At 44.0% G+C, this 25,725-nt stretch overlaps 1 protein-coding gene across 6 annotated transcripts in view; it reads left to right on the forward strand.

Moving 5' to 3' along the window:
- The window catches only part of TSC22D1 (TSC22 domain family member 1), a 92,762-nt gene extending 81,132 nt beyond the window's left edge, over nucleotides 1-11,630 (forward strand). For 3 of the 6 annotated variants that reach the window (XM_032678350.1, XM_032678349.1, XM_032678352.1), the window contains 2 exons: nucleotides 9,052-9,103; nucleotides 10,213-11,630. In XM_032678350.1, coding sequence (XP_032534241.1) covers nucleotides 9,052-9,103; nucleotides 10,213-10,470 — 310 coding nt within the window. In that variant the 3' untranslated portion in view covers nucleotides 10,471-11,630. Of the gene's footprint in view, nucleotides 1-8,323; nucleotides 8,630-8,803; nucleotides 8,839-9,051; nucleotides 9,104-10,212 lie in introns of those variants that run through there. The other 3 variants (XM_032678351.1, XM_032678354.1, XM_032678355.1) reach the window with 3 other exon arrangements.
- The last annotated feature ends 14,095 nt before the right edge of the window (nucleotides 11,631-25,725 follow it).

Raw genomic sequence — 25,725 nt, forward strand, 5'->3', positions numbered from 1 at the left:
GGTGTCTGCCCCACGTGGCCACCATGGATCCAACAGTCTCAAGTACTTGCCGCTTATAAGCTAGAAGATGCTGTCCTGTGGAAAATGAGAGCTTCTTACTGCCTGAGGTTCCTTTAGAGGATCACTAGGGTTACTGAGGAAGGCTGAATTGCACTTGAAGGAGAAACAGGCCGTCAGGATATTCGGGCTTTATGTAGATGACCTGGACCAATGCCAGCTATTCACAGTCTCTGCCCTAGAAGGTACTCCAGGGACATGTTGAAAATATGCTGAGCCAGCACATCTGCGTTCTGTTCTTTTTGGTTTGCAGTGTGGCAGGGTTACAAGAACGAAGTGTTGTGCTAAAGTAGGTAATACATCTCTAAAGCCAGGTCAAATTAAAATTTCGATCTGGTTGTCTTTATGTAATTTTTAAGTTTTTAAGCACACCTCATTTCACAGTCTTACATATTTTCCCAGGTATCTTGTGTTCTATTTCAAATCAATATTGCTTTACAATTTGTTCCTTCAGCAAGGAGAGTGTAAATGGTATTTATATAGAGATACTGTATTGGGATTTCTGCGGTTGTGAGTCAGCAGGATTTGTGTCTCTTGATTTACTGAAGCTATGCCTGGATTAAGAAGCCTGTGAGTGCTTTCGCACTCCAGAGTTGAGCTTTACCTGTTTTTCAGTGCCGTACAGAGTTGAAGCATAGGCATTCATCTAATTCCTCTCATATCCTTGTTTTCACAGGAAATGGGGTGGAGGAAGGTACAGGTTAGGCAGGAAATCATCCAACAAATGCTCGATTTGGTGGCTGATAAAGGGGAGCAAGACTGGGATACACTGCACTGTGCAATAAATCAGGTCACGTTCTTACGTGTTTCTGGAAATTCTCCCCCTGCTTCCTGATTGGTGATTGGTTGGAGGTACATGGGATTTGATTTCTATAAATTAAAATCTCCATTCAGGTATAAAAATACCTTTGAATACACTACAGTGAATTCAACCTGTTAAAGTGCAGTTCTGCTTCGGTGGAACAGCAGGTCTTGAATTTTCCTTATTTTTTTTTAGGTCGTCGCCAAATGATAAACTGTGTGTTGAGGCATAACTAGAGTAGATTATTTTGAGCACTGAGAGATTAGGAAATATGGTATTGCAAATTTTTGTAATATGCATGCATTAGAGCCAGAGGAGTTAATCTGAAAGTCATTTGCTTAATTGTTCATTGATACTGGTGATACCTGTCAAGCTATGTGCCAGTGATTGCAGAGAGATTGAAATTGTGGGAATGTAAAAGGTCAATTGGATAGAGGTCTGTTGTCTTAATGTATTTGCTAAAGAAGAAAAGTGGCATTGAACTCACAGCTTATCCTCTTCATTTTCCTACATGTGCTAACCAATTGCAGTGTTGGGAGTTTGTTATTATTTAACAGAATGGGCTTAAAAATCGTTCTGCACAGCAGGGTGGTAATGAGCGATCTGCCACCTCACAAGCTGAGAAGGGGTCGACCTCCATCTGATCCCGTGGTGCTCATTTCCCAAACGGAAGTCTTACTTTATGTTTCGTTTCCTTACTTTTCATCATTGGCTGTTTTTATTTATTTCGGTAAAAGCTGGGATAGGGCACTTCGTTCCAAACTTCCTGAAGACCATAGGACAACGCAGGTTAATTGCAGAGGTTTTGGTTTTGTTCCTAGCAACTTTGGATTGGCTTCTAGTATGATAGGTTTCTGGTGTGGGAAATACAGGCATTATTTTAAGTGTTGCACTGAAAAATGGCCATCAAAGGGCAAATGATATTCAATGAGAAGTGTAAGCCAGCTGTTAATGCCATATAAATACTTTTTTACTAAACATGACTAAATTATTAGCTGATCCAAGATTTCCAATATAGTTTCAAGGGGAACAATTAGAAAAAGGGGAGGAGGTGGGAAAAGAGGAAGGAACGGATTCAATAGTTAAAACAAAGAAGTGTAAGCTTTACGAGGGTCTGTGGATGGAGGAAATGGAGGGGCTTAAGGTCCTCCATCCCCCATTTCCACAGTTATCACCACTCAGTAAGACAGTATTTCCATTTTGTGGAAATGTCCCAGTGGGGCTCTGGGATCCCACTGGGATCCACTGGGAGCCCCAAGACCCCACCAGGAGCACTGGGATCCAACTGGAACCCTCTGGAAGCTCCAGGATCCTCCAGAACCTCCAGGATACTTTGGAAGCTCCAGGATCCCCCTGGGAGCCTCTGGAAGCTCCAGGATCGCACCGGGACCCTCCAGAAAAGTCACTTTTCTGCAACCTTAAGGAAACAGAAGATATTAAGAATTTTAAAAATAATAGAAGGTGACCCTTCTCAGTTACAGGTTAATTTGACTAGTTTTTAATTTGATTACTAAATCTCACTATGTGCTATCGAGGTAGTCTGGGATGGGTGGATGTCAGTCATTGTCCTGAAGTTCCTCCTGGGCTATTTATCCTTTTGGTCAGAGATGCCTTTTAATACAGAGAATTTCATCTTTCCAAACGCTCATCATGTTAATGTGCCAAACTCCTTCCTATACTTGCCATGTTCTTTTCTTATGTTAGGCATAACTTGAAATGCTTCAGTGACTCTCTTTCCTCCCCTCTTCATTTAATTTTGGAGTATGTGCTTGAAAAATCTGTTGTACAGTTATAACAAGTGGGATTAAATGCTACTGTAAGTGGTTTTTACCTTGAGGTGTTCTTCTTGCCTTTGAGAAAGGCATTACACTTGAAAAAGCTACACATGAGACTAGGGAATTGAACACATTTTATGAGTTAAATCTAAAATTATTTAAGCCTAATTTCACATAAAGGAAAAATTAATTTCAGCTCCATGCTTTGGATAGTGAAACTTAGAGGTTGTAACATTTTATTACTTTTCTATATATACTGATTTATGGCACTAAGCATCTTTTCCCCTTTCATACTGGGGCAGTGTCAGCATGCAGAATGATACTGTATGCAGCTCTCTGGAGAAAAGAAAATCAATTCTTGGCTCAGATGTCTCACTTAAAACTTTCAGGATGCTAACATGGTTGGTTGATTTCTTCCTTTGCGGTTCTTGGTCAAGGGCACTTGAGAGGATACTGAGGAGGGCTTTCACTCTTAATGAAGTTAAATATTTTTCACTTACTCCTTTTAAGGTTGGATCTCAAATTAGGGAAGCCTGTGCTTCCCAAGCTACATGTTACTGAAAATGTATAGCTCTGTTAAATTTAAGTGGAGTAGCATCTGGATGTAATTTCAGGTTTTGAGTTATGATAGACCTCAGTTGGCTCTGCGGGGAGACTTTAAAACTCAATGGATATACACAGAACAGGGTCCTTCATCTCAGCTGCGTTGCTAGATGGTTATCTGTGGATGATGTCAGGAAAGGGGATGCCATATATCCCTTTCCAAGCATCCAGATTGCTTTAAGATGGTTCATATTTCCTTACAGAGTTCTCTCTGACAAGTAAGGAGTGGATCCTCTTTGTTTGGCTACATCCAGGTACTTGATATGGACCTGATGTTTTGTTTTGTCAGCATTTGAATTGGTAGAATCACAGTAATTCTCATTGAAAACAACTGAGGTTGACTTAGCAATTAGTTGCCTGTCAAAGAGAAAGAGGATATCCTCAGAGGAACCAGTAAGAATGGCTCCTTGTTTGTCTTTTGATCTTACATGGTTATCTTCTTGCTTTAAATGCAGCCTTCTGTCTCTTGTGGAGAGCTCACAGCATGATACTTCTGTGTATGCACTGTGATTAGAGATGCTGTCAGGTTTTTTCCAGAGCCCCACTAGGGTGTATGTATTCTTTCCACTAAATATTTATTTAGTTATGCTTACACATCTGGAAGAAAAAAAAAAAAAGAAATTATAGCACTTCATTTCACTAGTGTCTTGTGTAGTTTTCCCTTTTATCTGTTTTTTTTTAATTGAACTAACCCCAAATTTCTAGCAAAGTAATAAACTAAATTATAGATGCAAATAACTTTACTACGGGGCGGAAAAACACACATTTAGGAAAACTGATAAAGTAATATCTCATAGCAAGAGCTTCTTCAATTTAGAAGTATGTAAATTGAAATTTGCAGAATTCAATCTAGAAATGAAATATATGTTAGCCTTTGGAGCTGAGCAGTAAGTTCCCAACAGTTTGGTTTCTTTAAATCAAGATCTTATCTAAAGATTTGGGACTGGAAAAGGAAGTTGGCTAAGATTCTGTGATCTTTATTTAGACTTTCTGACGTGGTGGGCTTGTGGGGGTGTGGTTTTTTTGATGGTGGTTTTCCTTTTCTTTTTTTCTTTTTTTTTTTTTTTCCCCCCCTTAGTCTGCTAAAACATATATATATATATATATGAATGACTGACTGTGGGGGAAAAAGTTCCCTGGACAGCTTCTCTGGTTATATACCTTTACTGAGATGAAGAAAAAAAATTATGGCCTATTGAAATAAATAAACATTTAGTCCTTGATGTCAACTGCAGCCAGAGTTCCCTCGGTTGGTTATTAGCTTGGAGCAATTTCGTATAAATTGGATATTGGGGGGGGGGGGGGGGGGAAGGTGTCTGTCAATATACAGTTTTGAATTTATGAATTTTAAGGGAGAATAATACTCTGCCATTTATTCACCATTTGTAGATGCCAAGTGAAATGCACAGTCAGATGGAATCTAATTACTGTAGCCTTTTCTTGAGGAAAAGCAGATTTTAATTTTAACCTCTTCAGTACTTGTTATTCTGTAGTTGGAAGTCCACAGCCTGTCTATAGCATAAGATGAAAGTGTGCTGTGACAGAAATTGCTGTTTTCTGATATGGTTTCTGGTGTGATGTCTTTGTAACATAATCAAAAGACAAGATTTATTTTAAGTTCAGGAGATGCTTGTCTAGGACTTTTAATGTTGTAATCTGAAGGGAGCATACTTTGACAAGATACTTGAAAGATATTTTTTTAAGTGAAAGAGTATTTTAACACACATAGAAATATGCCAAACCAGACTTGCATAGAGACAGAATGATTCTGTGCTGCAGCTTACCTCATTACGTGCTCAAGATGAAAAGCACTTTTCTCAAGTGCTAAGCGGGAATAAATTGAGACAAGCGGAAATTATTTGGTGAGAGAAACAGTTTTTAAGAACTGAAACACTACAAAAGGTGACGCCTACTAAAAAGTGCTTGATTACCTTATGTGGAGGATCAAAGATGTTGGTGAGATACTTCTTTGCTATATTGTACTCTCCCCTGCTGGTTTCTCAGTAGCCCATCTCGATCTTCTATTACTTTATGCAGTTTGTGAACACCTGGGGTGCTCCATAGACATGCAGGCTTCCAAAGCCTGTGATCCTGTGTGAGTGGATTCAACAAACGGCTTTCGTTGCCTAACGGGCATAAATTCGTCTAGCTAAGTGCAAACCCCGAGCGGCTTTACAGAAATGGGGAATTCTGCAGCCTTTCTCACCTCTGCTCCCAGGAATGTAAGCTTTTGCAGGAGTCTAATATCTTCTATTATCTGTTAATGAGGTGTTAAAAGAGGTGGTTAGAGGGTTTTGAGTCACAGTAGACATATTGACGCCCTTCTAATGTGAAACGGAGTTTGGAGGACTATTTTCCTTAAATCTTCCACATACTGTTTTATTTCATAAACGAGATATTTTTAAAAAGCAACAGCAACGCCCCAACCTTTAAATATGCGGTTCAGTCTCTGTCCTTGTCAGGCAGATAACGTGGTGTTGAAATGAGAACGTCGGAGATAGTGATGCTCTCCCCTCCTCCCCAAAAACGTCACCCCAGTTTCGGGGATGAAAGTAATTAATGTCGTGGGGGTTTTTATTTCCTAGATGATCCGAGCGCTTAGACCTTTCTCAGCCCTAAAGGGACACTTATGATTTGCTTTTTTACTGAGTGGGCAAAGCAGAACGTGCATATTAATATGCAGTCCTACTTACGCAGCTGATAGCTTTCTGTTGAATCACAACTCTGCTTGTAGGCATCTAAAAATAAATGACAGCTTTTACCAAAAGCCCACTGAAGTTAATGGAACATGGTTACTGAGTTTAGTGGGAATTTGATTTAGGATCATATCTGTTATCTCTTCTTCGTGAAGATTAATATAGATTAAAGAGGGCGGTGTTATTTATTGTTCATTTAGTCTGAGAATTGTATAATTTTGCTGTATTAAATGGACTAATGGCATTTGATAACTATCAGTCATTATGGCAGCACCAACAATCATCTTAGAAAGCATCCATGACATTATTTTTACATGTATAAATGAAACTACATACAAATATCTGCTATCTGTCTTGCAACACCTGCAACAGGTGTTTGGAGGGTATGTCTGTTCAGACCTGTGAGTTTGCTGTCTTCAAGTTCTTTTGTAAGAACCTGATTAGCAGTGATAAAACTTATTTATACCTACTCTGCCCCTGATTAAGAAGTTCCAGGGACAGAGATTGCCCCAGAGGCTGTGTCCAGCTGCAATATCGATAACTGTCCTGACTAACTTCCATGGGGAGTTATTCAAGACGTTACTGATTTTCAAGCCCAACCTGTCATAAAACATTAATTTAGATCAAGTCTGAGACTGAAGCTGATACAGACTCCAGTACAGATTATGTGGTTCTGGATCTGTTTATCGAATGGCTTACGAGTACTGTCATGTGTAGTAAGTAACCTCTGCAGAGGAAGTGGTTGAGTGAAATGTTCATACAACACATGGTTACTGGTGTTTGTCTGTCAGGAGCTGGGAAGCTGGAGCCTGATGCACGTGTTCCAATGTGTTTCTTCCAGTTTACTCGCTGTTACACATCTGTGAGTCAGTACAGACAAGGTTTTTTTCTAAAAAACTTCCTTTAATTTTCAGCCTGTTTGGTGCTATCTTGTGCAGCTTCCCCAGATATCCCACGAGTTGTGCCCTTGGAGGATGGGAACGCTATATGTTAATGGAAAAGTGGCTATGAGGAACTCTTATTCTTAAATGTGACCTCCCTGTGAATAGGATTAGTTTGTACTACTCTGCTGGCATTATTGAATGAAAGAATAGTAGTCTAGGACAACATAAATAAACTAAGAAGGATGATGCAGATACGCAAATGCTAAATTTAGCTTTAAGATGATTACTCCGTGCCTCCTGGCTTTCCTGCTTCTCTGGGAACAACACCTGTGATGTATGTGACTTGCAGCTCTTGGAGAAGTTTGCTATAGAGAATGGAAGAGGTTTTTGACTTTATTTTTTTTGCGCCTTTAAGTACTGTAACAACTCGATGAAAGTGCAGGTCTAGAAAATAGTGGTTTTAGAGGTTGGCTGTTTTTTGTGGCAGTATTTTGTGTTGGTGTAGTTTAGCGTTGGGTCTCTTTCTAAGCTATTACTGGTAGAGAGGATCACTTAAATGGGCAGTGACTGTAGTTGCTGTGTTCCATGATACGAGAGCATAACATTTGTTGAGAAAAACACCAGTTAGGTGGGGGAAGAATATTTTCCTGAATTATTAATGCATGTGCTGCTGCAACTTTTAAGACTGTAAGTGCCATTATGGTGCAATCTAAAGAAAAGTGAAGAGGCATTTTCCCTCTTACGTTGTAGAATAGTGTCAGGTTTGTGCCACTTTTTGTAGACGATCAGTGGCTGAAACTTTTTTTTCAGAAATAGTTTTATGGGCGCATAAGGTGTGTGCAAGGGATAAAGGGGGATCGTCAGAGTCTGAAACAGTTTTACCTACAGTGTTTGGTATCCTGCCTTTACTGCCTTGCACGGACGAAGCGGGCAGAGCTACCGGGTGTGGGGTTTGCTTTCCGAGACTGAAGTTTGCGGATCTCGGGCCGAGGCGGCGGTTCGGGGTCGCTGGATAAGCCGTGGGAGCCGGCACCAGGAATGTCCCGCTCTAGGTCTGTCCCCGGGTGCGGCGCTGCCGCGCGCCGAGAGGTGGCGGTGTCGGCGCGGCCACTGGCGGCCCCTCGGCGCGTCCCGCGCTCCCGCCAGGCCGTGCGGGGTTTCCCCGCCGCTCCTTGGCCCGATAATAATAATAATAATAATAACAATAATTATTATTATTTATTATTTATTATTTATTTTTACCCCCCCTCCCCCTTTTCTGCGGGTGCAGGTCGGCACGGTGCCGGCACCCGCCGCGCCGGGATTCGCGGGTGCGGGGGGACGGAGCCTCCTTCCCCCCCCCAGGCCCCCCACGCGTGCGGGCCCGTCCCGCGGGGGCACCGCCGGCCCGGGGAGGGGGGGGCCGCGATAATAAGATGCGGCGGCGCGGGGCGGGGCCCGGGCGGCGCAGCCAATGGGAGGCGGTGCCGGCGCATAAATGATGGGGGGGGCCTGGATGCCCGGGTTTTGTGCTGCGCGGCGGAGCGCTGACCCCGCGCCCAGCCGGCCGAGCGCAGCCCCGCACGGCCCCGCAGGGTCCCGGCCCCGCCTCGCCCGGCGGAGCGGCCCCGCACGCACACACGCCGCCGGGAGGAGCGAGACCTGATTTTTTTTTTTTTCCCCGTGGAGCGTTTCTGGCCGCGGTCGCATGAATGCCCAATGTTGTAGACCGGTGGCAATGGATCTAGGAGTTTATCAACTAAGACACTTCTCGATTTCGTTCTTATCGTCCTTGCTGGGCACCGACAACTCGTCTCTGAGGCTCGACAGTAGGTAAATAAATGTTGTGTCCGAGCGGCTGTGCCGGCGCGGCGGTGGCGGGGCAGGTGAGCGCCGGGCTGGCTCCTTTGTCCGGGGGAGCCGCAGCGGCGGGCACCGGGCGCCCGCCTCTCCCCCTGGAGGTGCTGCCCTCCCCGGCGCCCAGCGCTTCTGCCGCAGCCTGCAGTCGAGCTCCATCTTTGTGGACTGTTGGGGAACAAAATGTAGGGGTACTTGGTTTGGCTGCGGGCGGGGGGCTCGGGAGCTTCACAGGTTGCTTTGCTGCATTGGAGCATCCCGGTGAGGCGGCGGCAAGCCAGCGTGAGGATGACTTTCTCAGCCAACTGGCTACCAATGCCCGCGTCTCTTGTCTCTTAAATAATTCAGACGCTGCTAATGTTTTTTTTTTTCTCTCTCTCTTTCTTTCTCTCTTGCAGCTCCTCTGGTGCAAGCGTAGTAGCTATCGACAACAAAATCGAGCAAGCGATGGTACGTACCGATGGGGGCATAAAACCTTGTTCGTGTTTGAAGCAGTAAACAATATGGGGATGCGGCGGGCGATGGTTAACCCGTGCGGGGACGCAGTTTGGTAGCGGGACCGGGGAGGGAGGGGGAGACAAGGTTTTGGGTTCAGGGGCTTTTTTTTTTTTTGTCTGCTTGTTTTTGTTTTGTTTTGTTTTTTTTTTTTTAAATTTATTTTTAATCGATCAAAGGCTTCCTGCGGGGAGGAACGCGCACGTTTCTGTATCGATGCCGCGGAGGGAATGACGGCATTGCGCTTGGCTCCTGCCTTCCCAAGCGATTGATCGCGGCTCCATGCGGCGGCGGAGGGGCGCTGCTGGGGCAGAAAGCGGCGTGTGTTTGCGGGGTTTTACACCCCCAAAGAGGGGGCGTTCCGGGGCACTTTTCATTTTATTTTTTTAACTCGGCTCCAAGCGCAGGAGAGCGCACGCTAAACGAGGGCATCCCCCTCGGGCTGTCTCCGGGGCATTCTCTGCTGTCATGCCCTTCTCCCGGCGGGCGGCACGGGCATCGCGGTGCCCGGAGCCGGCGGCTTTTCCTCGGGGGCCGCCGCGGCCGCTACCCCGGCCCCCGCCCAGCACCCGGCGCGGTGCCGGGGGCCCGGCCGCCCTTTGTTACTGGAGCGGTGCCTGGAGCCGCTCTCCCGGGAGCCTCTCCGGCTGTTGCTAGGCAAACTGCGAGCCTTTAACTCCCGGCTATAAATAACTCGGCCGCCCATTGGCCGCGCCGCGCCCTGACGTCACCCGCGGCCGCGCGCGGAAGGCGGGAGGGAGGGAAATGCGGCAACCTGTGCCCAGAACTGGCTGCAGCCGGCGCGCGGGGGGCGGGGTCTGGAACCGGGGGCGGGGCCTAGAGCCGGGGGGCGGGGCCTGCTGCCCTCCCCGGTCCGCACGTGTGTGACAACCCGGGCCCTGCGAGGGACTGACCCGGCCCGGTGCCTTCGCTGGGATGCAGAGCTGGGGGAACACTGGCTCTCTGCAGAGGGGGATCCGTTTCATCTCTGACTGGGCAGAGTGGGAGCCCGGGCCTGACGCTGGGCTGCTTTCCTAATACACCCACTGTCTTGTGCGTTTCAGGATCTGGTAAAGAGCCACTTGATGTACGCAGTAAGGGAGGAAGTGGAGGTCCTGAAAGAGCAAATCAAAGAGCTGATCGAGAAGAACTCACAGCTGGAGCAAGAAAACACTCTGCTAAAAACACTTGCCAGCCCAGAGCAGCTTGCCCAGTTCCAAGCACAGCTGCAGACTGGTTCTCCGCCTTCCTCTTCCCAGTCACAAGGGACAACACAACAGCCTGCTCAGCCGGCATCACAGGGTTCAGGGCCTTCAGCATAGCTCAAGATGTCGTTGCCATCGTGATTGCTGGCCTCTGGACTGCCCAGAGCAAGAAGGACTAGCGGGAATCTGCTACAGCCACCCTTCATCCATTTCAATGCATATTGCAACCCAGACTGGGGACTTCATGCCCTGCATACGTCAGGAGAGACTTCTCCCCCCTGTATTATGCACTTATCTGACTCCCTCTTCCCTCCCTTACCCCTTTGGCTTGAAGGAGTCTTTGTTCTTAGGTTGGTTGAATAAAATAAACTTCTTCCAGAGAATTAGCACAAGTACACTGGGGACTTGAGCAGCTTCTGCAAATGGCTGAGAAACGAAGCTGCATGCCTGAATTTTTTTGGTTTGTTTTTAAATCTTCCGCTCATCCAGTGATACAGCTGATACAAAGTGCTTTTCAAGCTTGGAAACGTGAAGAAATGGACTGGAGTAAAAAGTGGTGGCTCAATCCCCTGTAGTGCATTGGGGTTCCAAAGTGTGGACTGGTGCATATGATCTAAGAGGAAGAGGGAGAAAGGTAATTTCAGTGTTTAACACTTAATTGTCACCTGAAACCTTAAGTGCAAATATTTGCACCGTTTTCTGAAGCAGTGGACAGGTGCATAAAGCTGTATTATATATAGAAGACAGGTAGGTGACATACAGTTGTTGGGTCATAGGATAATTACAATGAAGGTTAATTGCCTACTGTATATTTGTGTATTTAGTGTAATTACTTTGTAAAATAGAAAACTGTAACTATTTAGGTTGTACAGATTGAAGTTTAGTTGTTTCATTGGCTGATCTGAAGAGGTTTGGAAAGTTGTTTTTTTTTTTTATGCGACATAAATAAGAATGCACCTACGCAACTGTTCAGAATTTGACAGATTTATGCTGTTTGTGTAACTTCTGAAGTTCCCTGGCTGCTGATTATCTTGAAGTAAATCATTGTTCATTGTAGTTTGATTGAAGATGGGAAAAAACCACTCCAAAAATTATCAAGCCCTGCTAGCAATGAATTAAAAAGAAAAAATTGGATTTCCCAGTATGGATTTTTTGCATATGATGTGTATAGTAGTATGCATATGTTTTTGTGCATGTTCTCTACAGTTGTAACACGTCAATGTATTTAACTGTTGCACTTGTCAACTTTCAATAAAGCATACAATGTTGATAAATCACTGTTTGTATATTGTACTGGTGTTAACTGCAGTCACTTTCAACATGTTGCAATGCGGTTTTACATAAGCAGTGAGGTCAGGAGGCCAAAGCCAGGGTGCAAGATGCTGCCTGTTGGCTTTTAGTTTCAGCTGAAAATGCTGTTCCTGCTTTCCACAGTTCTTAAAAACAGATCGTGAAGTCAAATGAAGGAGGGGGGAGTAGGGGGCCTGACTAAGCAAAGCTGCTGGTTTTGGGTCAGTCCTGTGCAATCAGGACTGTAGGAGCACAGACGTCTGGTATATGATCAGCCATGAACATATATGTAAGTTGTTTCCTACTGGCAAACTGGCCTTGCTTGGGTGCTGGTCATCCCATGCTGGCAGCAGCTCCCACACCCTTAATTCAGGGTGATGAAGGCACTGAGCACTGCAGCTTCCCAGCGGGTCAGCCTGTATTAGAGTATTATTCTGCCTTCTGAGAAATGTTGAGAAGAATTTCCAGTTCTGTGTGTAGATAAAACTTTTCCTTAAGTTTGGAAAAAAATACTTCCTCTTTAGTAATGATGATTAAACTGAATCTAAGCCTACAAATGTCCAGGTGAATGACTAGATAAGATGCTATTGGATTGATAAGCTGCCACCAGGGGAACAAAGGAATTTGCAGTTTTACGGGGTTGCCTAAAATGTGAATACAAGGAATGAGTTTGACTTAAAATGTAAGGGTTAATTACAATAGGTTTTCTATAGGGTCATATGACTGCTCATTCCATGTAATGAAAATCAGGAGATGCTGTTCTTGTAGAGCTTCATGTTATTGAGAGTAATCAAGTGTAGCAGAGGAAATAAGAAGGCTGAGGATTCAAAGGTAGGACAGGTTACTTGTTTGTGTAACTTATAGCTAAATTCTTGCTTTTGGTCGATCCTCATCATGTAGCAGTTCAGGCAGGCACTGCTTAGCTGGATCACAGCATAAGTAGTTGAATTACCCTTAGTGGGATTGCCATATCCGAGTGCATGCATGAGTGTGTCTCTGTGGGAGCGTGAACTTGAATTTGTAGTTTGTGTTCTTCAGATTTCAGTGTACAATTTAAGTGTTCTTAATGAGGAAACACCAGAGAGAAATGCAAGATTTTTCTTTTTCGTGGATTAAGCTAAAATTAGAAATTGATGATGGCCTTTGTGGCAGAACAGCACTTGAATTATTTGGATCTGACAAAAGGAATGCTAATTTTGGTGCATTTTAAAGGGCTTAATTGTCTTCAGTTGCCTTTATATTCTGACTGTTTCTTTGGCGCTTCCAGGCCATAACATTGTGAAGATTGACTTTTTTATATACTCACATGGCTTTCTTACCCACCTAACTCACCAAAATTTGCAAAGAATTTTTTTTTGTTTAAAAATGAAATTGACCTCTGTGAGTATTTATTCTACTTTGTTTGAAGAGCTGCCTCAACATATTCTAAATTCAAGATTTTTTTTTTTTTAAACTGTTCTTTAATGAAGGATCTGGAAGTCTTCAGGTTTTTTGTTAGGTAATACAGTAATAATTTTAGTCCACTGTATTAAACAGTGGCAAATCAGTGTTGGCAAATCTGATAATTTAGGTATTGGATAATTTTAAAACTATGGAGCTGGTTCTTGGAGCTGTTTATTTATTGGTAAAGTTAGTCTGAGCAACATTTTGTTGCTGAGATGATTTTAGAAATAGCTCTGTCAAAGCTGCAGCCTCTCCATGAAATGGATTCAAATTGACTAAAATTGCACTTGAAATCCAAACAAAGAGTAGATGTTTGTCAGTTATGTTGTAATACTTCTGGAATGAATTGTTTTGATTTTTGCTTTTGTTCTAGAACGTATAATTTTCCAGAGAACTTTAAAATCGAATATTATCAGTGGTCAAGGGTGTCATCTTTTTCCACCAAAATTTTTGTACAAACTCTTGAGATGCTCAAGTTGTCATCCATGATGAGTCATTAACTGTAACCTCTCTTGTATATGTCAAGCTTTTTATTGTCTGCATATCTCCAATTCAGTAACTCTTTAGGCTGTATTCAAACTGTCTGTCATTTAACTTTTTGTTGTCAATTAGCTGCAGACTTGCTTTATTTTTAACAGCAGTATGGTAAACTGATATAAGCAAATTATCACCAAGACCAGGTTGCTGGTTTTTTTCCTCTTGTGGTTTCTTTTTTTTTAACCCAGTAATTTTTTGGCAAATAATTTTAAGGTGAGTCCAGGTTGTTCAGATTCTGAGGACTCTGTAAATACTTGTGTGTGCTGGCTGTGGCTGGGATAGAGCTAATTTTCTTCAGAGTACCCGATATGGCGGCTATGGTTTGGATTTGTGACCAAAACAGTGTTGATAACAGAGACGTTTTTATTATTGCTGAGCAGTGCTGATACAGAGTCAAGGCCTTTTCTGCTTCTCATCACACCCCACCACTGAGTGGGCTGGGAATGCACAAGGAGCTGGGAGGAGACACAGCCAGGACAGCTGCCGCAGCCTGGCCAAAGGGATATCCTATAACGTGTGGCCTCGTGCTGAGCACATAGCTGGGGGAAGAAGAAGGAAGGGGAGATGTTCAGAGTGATGGTGTTTGTCTTCCCAAGTTGCTGCTACACATGATGGAGCACTGCTTTTCTGGAGATGGTTGAACACCTGCCCATGGGACGTGGTGAATAAATTCCTTGTTCTGCTTTACCTGTTAAACTGTCTTTAACTCACTTATTTTCTCCCTTTTCTGATTCTGTCTCCCATTCCACTGGGGGAGAGTGAGCTGTTGTGGTACTTAGCTGCCGGCTGGGGTTAAACCACAGCAGTCATTTTTTGTCACCTAATGTGGGGCTCAAAATAACATCAGATTTGTTTGGAACATGCCAGGTCGGTTTTTATAGCTGTTATTGCTGTTTAACTGTTAATTGACAGGTTCATGTTTGCCATGGAGCTCGCTTGCCTGGCTGTATATTAGAGTCTAATGGTCATTAGTGGCTGCTTGCTGTACTGCTGTGCTGGTTATCACCTTAGTCTGCTGTGTCTGGGAACATTTTGATAACAGCCATGGCGATGTGCTGGGGCTGACAGATGGCCAAGGCATTGCTGCTGTACTGGACAGGCTAGAACTCCAGTGTGAACTTGAGTTGAAAGGACTATGACCTGTGGATGAGTCCACATGGGAGAAGGACACCCTGAGGCATCTGTGGCCCTGGATTAAGCCCATGGCAGAGAAGGTACAGTTCACAGCATCTGTATCCACGGTTATGTCTGTGCTACAGCAGTGTACCTCTGCAGGGACTGTAGCCCAAGGATAAGTCCATGCTGGAGAAGGTACACCTCAAAGCATTGGTGGCTGTGCTTGAAGTCACACTGGAGAACCTCAGTGTGTGTGGCTGTGGACAAGCCCAGGACAAAACAGATGTACCCCTGGGGGGACTGCAGTCACCGGTAAGGCCATACTGGAAAAGGTTTCCTTTAGTGGGTAAGCCCATTCTGGAGCAGGTGCATCTTTGAAGGCATTGTGGCCCATGGATAAGACCATGCAACTGTGGCTGTGGGTAAGTCCATGCCAAAGAAGGTAGACCCCTGAGGAGACTCATAGATAAGGCTTCACTTGGAGCAGGTAAACTCCTAAGGGGCTGCAGTCTGTGGAAAAGTCCAAGCTGGAGCAAGGGGAAGAGTTGATTGCAATGCTAAACCCCATAGTCTGGTCCAAATGGACCAGGGGTGAAGATTGTAATGGAAACACCCTGAAATTGTTGTAACTTGGAATTTGAGTTGTGTGTTACAGGAATTACTACAGGAAGAATCACCTGAACCAGTGGAAGACAAGTCTTACAAGAAGCAGTGCAAGTGCAGCAGTGACCTGACCTGAGCTGGCTTTGGTGCCCAGTAACTCCACACAACACACCACCTCTCCCATCCTGAGTGACCACCATAACAGATGGAGACCAAAGTCATGGAATGAATAAAATCAATGGATGCTTTGTGGACGTTTGTGGATGCTTAATAGACATTTCACAGGGTAGTCCATAGACTAAGGGAATAATACCTATCTGTTATATCAAAGGATGGTGGTAGGTAATGAGGACGTATTGGATAGTGTGGGACCTGAGCATGATGTAAATGGTATGGAATCAGGAGTTGAAAATATGCTGGGTTTGACTATTGTAGAGCTAATATTCTTTATAGTAGCTTGTGTGGGGCTCTAGTTTGGATTTGGGCTGAGAACAGTGTTGATAACAGAGAGATGTTTTCCTTACTGCTGAGCAGTGCTGACACAGAGTCAAGGCCTTTTCTGCCTCTCACCCCATGCCACCAGTGAAGAGTCTGGGAAGGGATACAGCTGGGACAGCTGACCCCAACTGACCACAGGGATATTCCATACCATATGGAAGAAGAAGGAAGGGAGGGATGTTTGGAATGATGGCATTTGTCTTCCCAAGTCACTGTTACACGTGATGGAGCCCCACTTTCCTGGGGATGACTGAACACCTGCCTGCCCACAGGAAGTGATGAATTAATTCCCTGTTTTGCTTTGCTTGTGTGCATGGCTTTTGCTTTACCTATTAAACAGTCTTTATCTTAACCCACGAGTTTTCTCACTTTTCCGATTCTCTCCCCCATCCCACTGCGGCGAGGTAAGCAAGTGACTGTTGTGGAAGGAAATATATTTCAATAACCTGTCTGGAAACTGTCCAGAGAGCACCCAGACAAAACCTCCCAGCAGCAATGGAGCAAATGCAGTGCCTTAAGAGATGTCTCTCCCTAATTCTTATGGAAAAAAATCAATGCCTGGGAGGCAGCTTCCTGTGTTTCAACTGGAAAAAGAACATCACAAGGCTATTTGGGAATTACCACCCTTGATTTTTGTAGCTACAGTGAATTTATTTTTCTCAATACAAAGAATTTTAATTATTATTTATTCCTTGTAGGGTGAAATAGCAGCACTCGAGCTTGCTGACTGACAGCATACTTGTCTAGCTTTAAACGTGCTATTTGCAGAACCCCTCAAGCATCTTGAGTACCTTAGTAACAGTTTATATCTTACAGATGAGACATTATTTCTTATTTTTCTCCTCTCTCTTTAGGATTTTGCTTTTTAACTTCCTGGAGAATTTTCTGCTGGGGTAAACCTGAAAGAAATTAGAAATTCAAGGAAATTACCCTAATTCCAAGCCTTGCTGTTGAGTGTTGCTTCAGATGTATGAAATTAAGTGGAGGATAGTTGCTGGAGGGAGCTCCTGGGAAGTCTGGAATGAACGTAGGCATTTGAAATGCTTGGCGATATTCTGAAAAACACCTGCCACTGGCCCGATTCTTTTCCTGTGATGAGTAAGCAGACTCTTCTGACTGCATTTATTTACTATGTGCTGAGCTAGGCAAACAAACGGCGTGTTTGAAAATCCCAGGGCAAGGAGTTTCCAGCAGACACTGACACCTGCCCTCCTGAATTGGGGTCCAATTTCCAACAGGAGGAAAGCCAATCTCAACAGCAAAGTTAAAAGCCAAACCATGAATAAACTGACTTCCTTGCATTGTAAATACATCGGAAAAGGGCAGCAGTTAGAAAGGGAAAATGAGCAAAACTCTGATTATTTTCCCCAATCTGAATCCCAGGGGGGTTGTCTACTTAGATGCCCCCAGGGTAGTTGTGCTGGGCCAAGAAGCAAGAGAGTTTCTCTAAGACGTAGCCAAGAAACCTCCAAACTGCTGCTCAACAGGATTTGGATACAGTGTAACCACTGGCTGAGGAAAGGGAAAACAGGTCTCAAAAACCTTGTTCCTGAGCTTAGCCAGATTCTTAGGTCATCTCAAAGCTGAACTTCGATTCTTAAGCTGCATTGGGTGGGGGTGGTTTTTCAGTGATGTGTGTGTGGTAATACATATTGGATGTGGTTCAAGTCATCATGAGAAAGTAGCTACAGGGGAAAAAAAAAAGGAAAGTCATAACACTCCAATTTACAGTCTTCTAGTTTGGGGAGACTGAGAGCTCTGTTAAAGTTCTCCCTCTTTGGAGCTTTAAAGGCACTGTAAAATCATAAGAGGTTGAGATCTGGCAAACACAAGCTCAGGGCAAATCCACCTTAATCCTGAAAGTAACAAAAGGATAGTGAATAAAACTTGTGAGCTTTTGAAAAACAAAGTCAAGAAGAACAAACCTCTATAGCCTTCAGAATGGATAGTAGATCTGTTGTTCACCAGAGAGTATGGGAAGGGATGGAGATGAGCTTATTTGTGGATTATTTAAATTACTGTCAGCTGCTTTCCGGTTCAGTATAAAGTCAGGATCTCTAGGAGTTGGAACCTGGGTGTCTGTGCTGAGCTCTCAGATCTCCCCCCCCCCCAAAAAAAAATCTTGTTAAAAGTATCTGCCTGCGTTCTGCTCCCTGTGGAGACTGCAGTAAATAGCCACTCTTACTTCCATTAGTTTTATTACTGAGAACCAGCCTGTTCTGCCTCTTTGCTGCTGCTTTAATTGAAGCTTTGCTACCAGATAGCCATCAGAAAAGACATCTGCAATTCAATTAGATATGTACTTAAACTCACGATCTCCAATCTCTGTGAAACCGGCCGCTGCCAGACTGCTCTCCATGGGCTCACGGGTGTTGCAGCGCTCTGCACTTCTGCCTCCTGCTGCCGGCTCCTCCTCCTCCTGCCCTGCTGGCCCCGCTTACAGATGCTTGAAGTGAGGACCCGTTCCTCACAGCAGGCTGGTAGGAGTTCATTTCTTCTTCCTTGCAAAGCAGAAGAGAAACTAGAAACTTGGTGACACTGAGGAGCTGTGGATCCTGCTTTATAATGTACTAAAAGAGGTTGCTGCAGTCACATCTTTCCGCCTTGGGAGATAGGATGTTAAGGAGCTCCAAAGGTGCTCCGAGGTGACTTATGCATCTTTTACACAGACCTGAAAGCATGATGAATTGATAGGAACGTCCCTACCAAAAGAAGTTGGACTTTTTTGCTAACTTCAGCCTCTGGTGCCATAAGTGCATATTCCCTGGTGCCAGCTGCTCCAGGGCTGCCATTCCTGCTTGCAGTGACGCTGTGAGGTGACTGAGGTGAGGACCAAACACCTTCTGGGCAGGCCAGACCACTGAACCCCTGCAAGGAACAACTCTATGGAAATACTTCCATGACCCTAGAGGTACATGTAGCCTCTAAGTGATGTCAGGCTGGTCCCTGACAGAAACCACAGCCTTGTTTATAAATGTTCTAGAAGGATATTCTGAAGAGCCTTAGTGGTCTTACTTAAAGCATTTCTATGAACTGACTTTAAAGGCTTGCAAAATCACAAGTGAAAGCAGTCAGAAGTGAGGTTCACAGGGGCTTCTTTGTAGAAAAGATGCAGTTGATGAAAGCCCCAAATCTGAAGAGAAGTGAAAAGTGAAGGTGATCGGGGGAGTGGATGTGGTTTACAGCTCACTGCAAGCTTCCTTGCCTTCAGGGAGGAGTGGCCCCCAGTTGATAGAGGACTGAATACTTACCTGGGATGGGAGAAAAGGAAATGAGGATCAGAGCAATACAGCTGAGTGTAGCCTTGATGTGTTGGGGTGCTGTACCTGTCTGTAACCCCAAGTACAGGGTTTAGCAAAGCCTTGGTGAGCACCTTGCAATCATGGGCTTTCTCCACCTGCCTTTCACAAGGAATCTGCCCCAGTGGTGACAATGAAAGTGTTTCAAGTCTGTTAGGGAAGGTCAGAAGGGGGTAGAAGAGTAAGAACATGTATGTGACACAAGAAAAAGTCTCCTAGACCATCTCCCCATCTCCATCAGCTTTAACTTTAAAACCAGTGAGCGGTAGTGGTAGATGAAGTTCAGTTGTGCTCTTAATAAACACCAGGTCTCCATGTAATGAGTTCATGTAGAGGATCTGAGCCAGGTCAACCTGTTTACTCAGAAGGTAATTACTCCTCTGTACCACTTAAGTGCTGTAAATGGACGTGGGGCTTTCTAAGGAGCAGGAGCAGTTTTATCACCAGGGCATGTGAGGAAAACTGAAGCAGGTCCACATGACAATAGGATGCAAATAAGTCAGAGCTGGGTGTGCTCAAGTAGGTGTAGGGTAGAGAAAGTTGATGGGAGAGGCTGTATCCTGATGTGACCAGTTGGATGCCAATACCTTCATTGAATATGTCAGAGCTAGGCACTGATTTTACTCCAGCCCTGGACTGCTTTGGTGGCATTGGTAGCCAGAAAGGTCTAGAAGCAGATATCAGGGCCAAGTGGCCATGATGAACCATATGCAGAGGAGAGGAAATCTGAAAAGGTTTGAAGACAGCATCCCTTTTCTGTTTTCTTCCTCTCAAAATATTGATGTTAGTAATATATTTTTAATTATTAGGGGAAGTGAAATCTTACAGGGGAGGGAAAGTCTAGTATGGGCCCCTATCTGTTTTAAAGAGTTCACAGTGAGGAAGTTTGGGGCTACTATTCTACTGGAGCATCCTCAACACTTAACGGTGTTTTAACTTGCTCCTGGACGCTCTGGGTTTTGGCAGAACAGAGGTGTGTACCCAGACTCCCCAGGCCATCCATTGGATCTGTTGGATGAGGAGGTGGAAGGCCTGTAAGACCAGGTGATGAGAACTTTCAGGTGGCTGTTGCCCACCCATCCTTCCCTCGAGGAGCTGTGGTGCTCGTCATGAGGGTTAATGCCCCCAGCTAGTGCTGAGGCACATGGGGCAATTAGAGGGCCGCACCTCTGCACTTTGTAACCCAGGGGAAAACACTTCCACTTTCCATGGCACTCTTATTTCATCTGGCTGCTTTCATTCAACATGGCTGCTCATAGGCAACGTGGAGGTAAAATTAACCCGTACCACAACTCTGTTTGCATTTCACCACACTGCTTCAGTGGCAAGTGCCTGTTTCTTTTAAGACGTTTTCTCTTGGGAATGTGAAAATACGGGTATGAGTTGTTGGTAATTTAGAGAGGCAAGAGCTCTCATAGCTACTGTCTGGTTTTTACGAGATGGTTAGATCCTTTGCCTTTTCTCTATATATATGTATATATGATGGGCATTTAAATTAATCAAGAGGAATGCTTAAAAAAACCCTAACCCAAACTCATCATCATGGCTGGGCTTTGCGAACAAAGATCTGGGGAGGGCTCTACCCACGTTTGTTATAAGCGCGCTGGTGGCTAAAAAGGCCAATACGAGACAGGCACGTCCAGTTGCAAAAGGCACAGCAGAAAGACTCCTTAGGTGGTATAGTTTCCAAGGCACAATTCTTTCTGCATTGTCTTTTCTCCTCGAGAGTGATCCTGCGTGCTTTCTCGAAAGCACATACTTGTGACTGCTCCTTGTTCTAGAACAGACATATTAGTCACATGTTCTGACCAGTGGATGTTAAGGATTGTATGGAGGCAGTGTTGATGGAAGCATTCTAGGAGTTGCAGGTGGTGGTGGGTCCATATAGGAGAGTAGACAGCACAATGGCTCTGTAAACACTGATCTTGGTACTTTTCTTCAAGTGTTTATTTCGCCAAACTCTTTTATGAAGCTTTCCAAAAGCACTATATGCCTTTGCTAACCTGTTGTCTATCTCTCCGTCAATCTTACCATCCGAGGAGATGAGGCTACCTAGGTAATTAAACTGCTGGACTGATTTGAGCTCTGATTCACCGGTGGTGCTGACAGGTCAATCTGCCAACGGATCACTGTGACTGCGTTATCTCCCTATGCCTTCCACTACACAACAAACAACACGTTGTCCTCTTTAGTATACATGCCCCAACTCTCCAAGCTGACCCTGCTGAAAAAGAAATTTTACACCGACCTGCACTGCCTTAACCCAAACTAATGTGAATAAAAAACACTTTGCAGGAGGCAATGGCAATTCTGCACATGGTAATTTTCGGTGGTTTTGATCATGAAAATCTTACCCTAGTCCATCCCAGGGGGAAGAAAGAGTCCTTTCAGCACAGCCTGGCAGTTCATCACTGTTCCAGCTCCCAGAAGACCAACCAAGCTAGGGGAAGGTTTAAATGAAAACATGTACACTCTTTTTAGATGTTGTATATGAAAACTCTCAGACATTTAATTTCCTTTTTCTTTTTAAAAAGAGAGAAAAGAAAACAACCTTTATTTTTGATCTAAATTTTCGCAAAACTCCATTTCTATCTATACTTAACTCCAAAGTATACCAATGAGGCTAATTGGCAACATCAGTAGAGACATAGTATATATCAGCTATCATCTGTGTTTGAAGTAAACCTTCAGTATCGCTGATTTCTGATGACCTTATCATAATGCCGTATAGAGTTGATGTTTCCATTAAAATATGAGCTTCTGAAATAATGCTGCTCCTATGAGACTTGTACCTTCTATTAAGAATGAGTCAGCTTCTAGCCTCCTGTTTCTGGGTAAAAATGCTGAAAATATCAGTGAGCTGCAATACACCAAACTAGATATCAGAAAAGATATAAGAGGAGAAAAAAAATCCAAAATTTTTTCTTAAGATTAAACAGCATATTTGGACCTGATGTTCTGGATAGTTTGAGCCTGACATTCTGGATAGTTTGACAACTCTGAAATCACATTGGAGCAAATTGTTCTCCCCTGACAGTGACACAAGCTGCCTTTGGTGTTATGGTGCCCTGATCCTGCAAAAAATTGATTAAGCTTTTGGGGTTAAACAAGTACACGGTCAGTCTTCTTGTTTCAAAAAGTGGGACTGAATTTTTTTTATTGATGTGTGAGAGTTTCATGATATTTAAGCATATGCTAGATTTTTAACCTTAAATACCTTTTATCTGTTTTCCCCTCAAGGGGCATTTTTGTATTCAAAACCAGCGTTTTATCTGGTGACTCATATTATCTGCAAATAATCAAGCTGAACTACTAATTGCTTTTGAAGAGGGAATAAAGGATGACATTGTTCTAGATCATCAAAAGCAATTCAATCTGTTCCTTAAGGCAGGAATAAAGGTTTACAAAAATGCGGAAGGCAAAGGGCCTCTCTTTCAGCTGTACAGATGGGCGAGAAGCAGTATTCAAGTTGGGGTTGCACAATTCTACAGCTCTACTGAGCCTCTTAAAATTAGTGTTCAGTTCAGAAGCAGCAGTGTTCATTTGTTCACCCCAAAAGACACTATGGAGTTCTTTTATTATAGCTTCTACAACCTGGACAGTGTGTGGCACCAACTGCTTTGTAGAAGATTGCTTCTTTGGAGCTCTCACAGACAGGGCCCAGGCAGCCAGGGCTAATGCCCTTCTGTGCCCAGTGGGACGGCCACTCTACAGCCATTGATGGTTTCTCACAGAGACCCCAACAGCGAGGGCAGGTCTGTGAATCTAGAACTCTCGGACAACAGGTTTCCTAAAGCTCAGGTTGTGTTTTGAAGAGTCAAGAGAAAGCACTGACTTTTTTCTTTTCCAGAAACTGCTGGCTGTGTCAATTAGACTGAAAAATAGCAACAGCCATTTCCAACAAAAATAACCAGCTACTGCAACGATCCCATCTCTAGTCCCCTACCTATCATCTTTGTAGGACTACATCAGGAGCATAGGAGATGGCAGGAGAACTGTTTCGAAAACTAGAATAATAGAATAATAACGTTGCTGTTGGTTGATTTATAATGCCCAACTCAAACCTCTAGTCTCCCAGGCTCTGGATTTCTGACCTTTTCTCTGAATAATGATTTATTGCATGTTAAGGTACTTACTGCTGGGTTGAAATGACAAATGTACACAATCCTACAGCTTTTGTTCCCAAACAAGCTGCATTTAAAAGGGGAAAAGAGGATCTAGGCTCAGTTGATCTAAGGCTCAATTGTTTCTTGAGCAGTGTTTGTTCCACTCATGTTGGAAATTCATTTTCAGGGCAGTGACACCTGCTGACCTGAAGCGTCAGGGGAGGAAACCAGACCTAAATGTGAGGTGGCCCATGCTTGGTGTCCAATGGTACTGTGCATACTGACACAGAACCCTTACGTGTGGCAGCCTGGGCTGTGGTTCTGTTGCTACAAACAACTCCCTGTGCTGAAATGCCTGCAGACTGCTGCTGCCTTGAGTCTCCTCCTGACCTTGGGTGGTGTGATAGGAGTCCTTCAACCCCAGACTGATTCAAATGTGTGCTTTGAAATGAGGTTATCTGGGAAGACAAGGACTTTCTCCTGGAAGGGTTGAGCGTTGTGCCTCCAATGGCATGGGCCTGACATAGAAGATGATGATCTGCACCAGCACCACAGCAAATGCCATTGCTGCTGTGGGTGAGGATACAAGACCAGCCTCGGGCAAACCTGAGACTTGTTATCTCCCTACCTGGGATTCATCCCAGATATTGCAGGGGGTGTCATAACATAAATGTAGGATGACTGAACCTTTAAGGGACCTGTGGAGGTCATGTGATCCAACTTCTTACTTTAACCAGGGCTAATTTTAGCATTAGAGCAGGTCACTCAGGGCTGTGCGCAGCTGAGTTTTGGAAAACTCCAAGGATAAAAAAGCCACAGCCCTTCTAGGCAACCTCTTCCATTTTTTACTATGTTCGGGGATTTTTTTCGCCCTGATACCCAGTGAGACTTTCCTTTAATGCAGCTTTTGTCTGGGCCCATGAAGTTCCTCACCTCTTTTAAGCATTAAATAAATTGCAAGTTTCAGATGAGGCGTGCCCATCTTTTCCCCCTGGTAAGGCACATCCCCTTGTGCATGCTGCTTTCCTTCTACTATCACTTATCCCGGGTTGCGGACACCTCCTCCAGCTGCTGTGTCCATCGGAGATAATTAACCCTTCTGCAGCTGTGGCTGTCCACATGGAAAGCTAGAGTAGCTAGAATAGCTTTTGTTGACAATTGCTTTTAGGGGGAGGAAGAGGGGCTGGTTGTTTTTACCTGCTCCACCTGCAGCTCCCATGTTTAGGGGCTGCACACTCATGCCCAGTCCTTCTGTGGTGTCCAGGTGCTTAGCATAGTTGATTAGGGAAGAGCTCTTTTTCTCTTCAGGATGCAAATTAAGATAGCAATTAAAATGTGCATGGCTTTTGTTGGTGGTGGTGGTGGCGGTTTTTTTTCCCAGTTTGTAGCTGCAGTATTTGTGTTATTGGAAAGCCATGGGCTCTCTGTGGAGTCATCCTGCATCCTGGGATAAAAGGCAAATGCGTATGGGTGTCTGGTGGAAGCAGTGGGGAGCAGTGCATTTGAGAAACATGGATGAAATAATCAAGCAATTAATTTGTTTAGGAATGACAAAAGAGCCAGCAGGTGATTCTTTTATTCTCTGCCGGGGACAATGAATTCTTGTCTATAAAAAAGACTTTCAAAAAAAGCTTTTCAAGTGGAATCCATCAGAATTTTTTCAATGGACTGTTTTTGACAGAAGAAACTGATTTGTTGAAATGAAGAGGATTACAAAAAAAAATAGCCCAAAGTGCTACAAAATGGTCACAAATCTGTAGAGGAAATATATAAAAGCAATGCTTTCCATTAGCAAATTGTTAATTTTAAAAAAGTCTGGAATTTCACAGTTATATTTTAAAGTTATATATTCTCTAGGGGGTTTTTTTTAACATCATGGCTGACATGTCATGAAATCATCACGGCGCGTAGTAACATCTTATCTTTCCTAGCTCAGAGTGTTGCCTGTTTGTTGTAGTGAAACAGTTTGGCACCTGATCAAAGTGTTTCCTGCCTCTCTTGTAAAAAAAATAGTGTCAAACTTGCATTACAACACAGACAGGAGACACTTTGATCTAGAAAAGAAAATATGTTAGTGTTTACTAACTGGCAGATGGTTTTAATAGTTTTAAAATAAAACAGAATAAAAAAATAAGATATTCTTATATAATATGCAGCACAAACAAAACACCATTAAATTGTATGAAAAAAACCCCTAAACCACAGATAAAAAGCAGGAAAGAGCATTTCTTAAGAATGACTTTTTTTTGGTGAGGGTTTTTCCTTTGCCATTTGCTTTTGAGCAGGCTGGGTTTGCCAGGTGCTGAGCCTGCCCCACACTCTACTGCCAATATGGGAGCATGGAGCTGGCAGGGTTGTGAGACTGGAAACCCCTGGCTTGTTTAAAAAGAGAGATGAGGTTGACCGGTGTGACAAGGATGACTCTTGTGTTGTTGCCATTGGCTTGTTTAGTGTCCAAATAAATTCCAGATCAGCAAGAG

This window comes from Chiroxiphia lanceolata, chromosome 2 (assembly GCF_009829145.1).
Source record: "Chiroxiphia lanceolata isolate bChiLan1 chromosome 2, bChiLan1.pri, whole genome shotgun sequence".
In the NCBI taxonomy this organism is placed as follows: domain Eukaryota; kingdom Metazoa; phylum Chordata; class Aves; order Passeriformes; family Pipridae; genus Chiroxiphia; species Chiroxiphia lanceolata.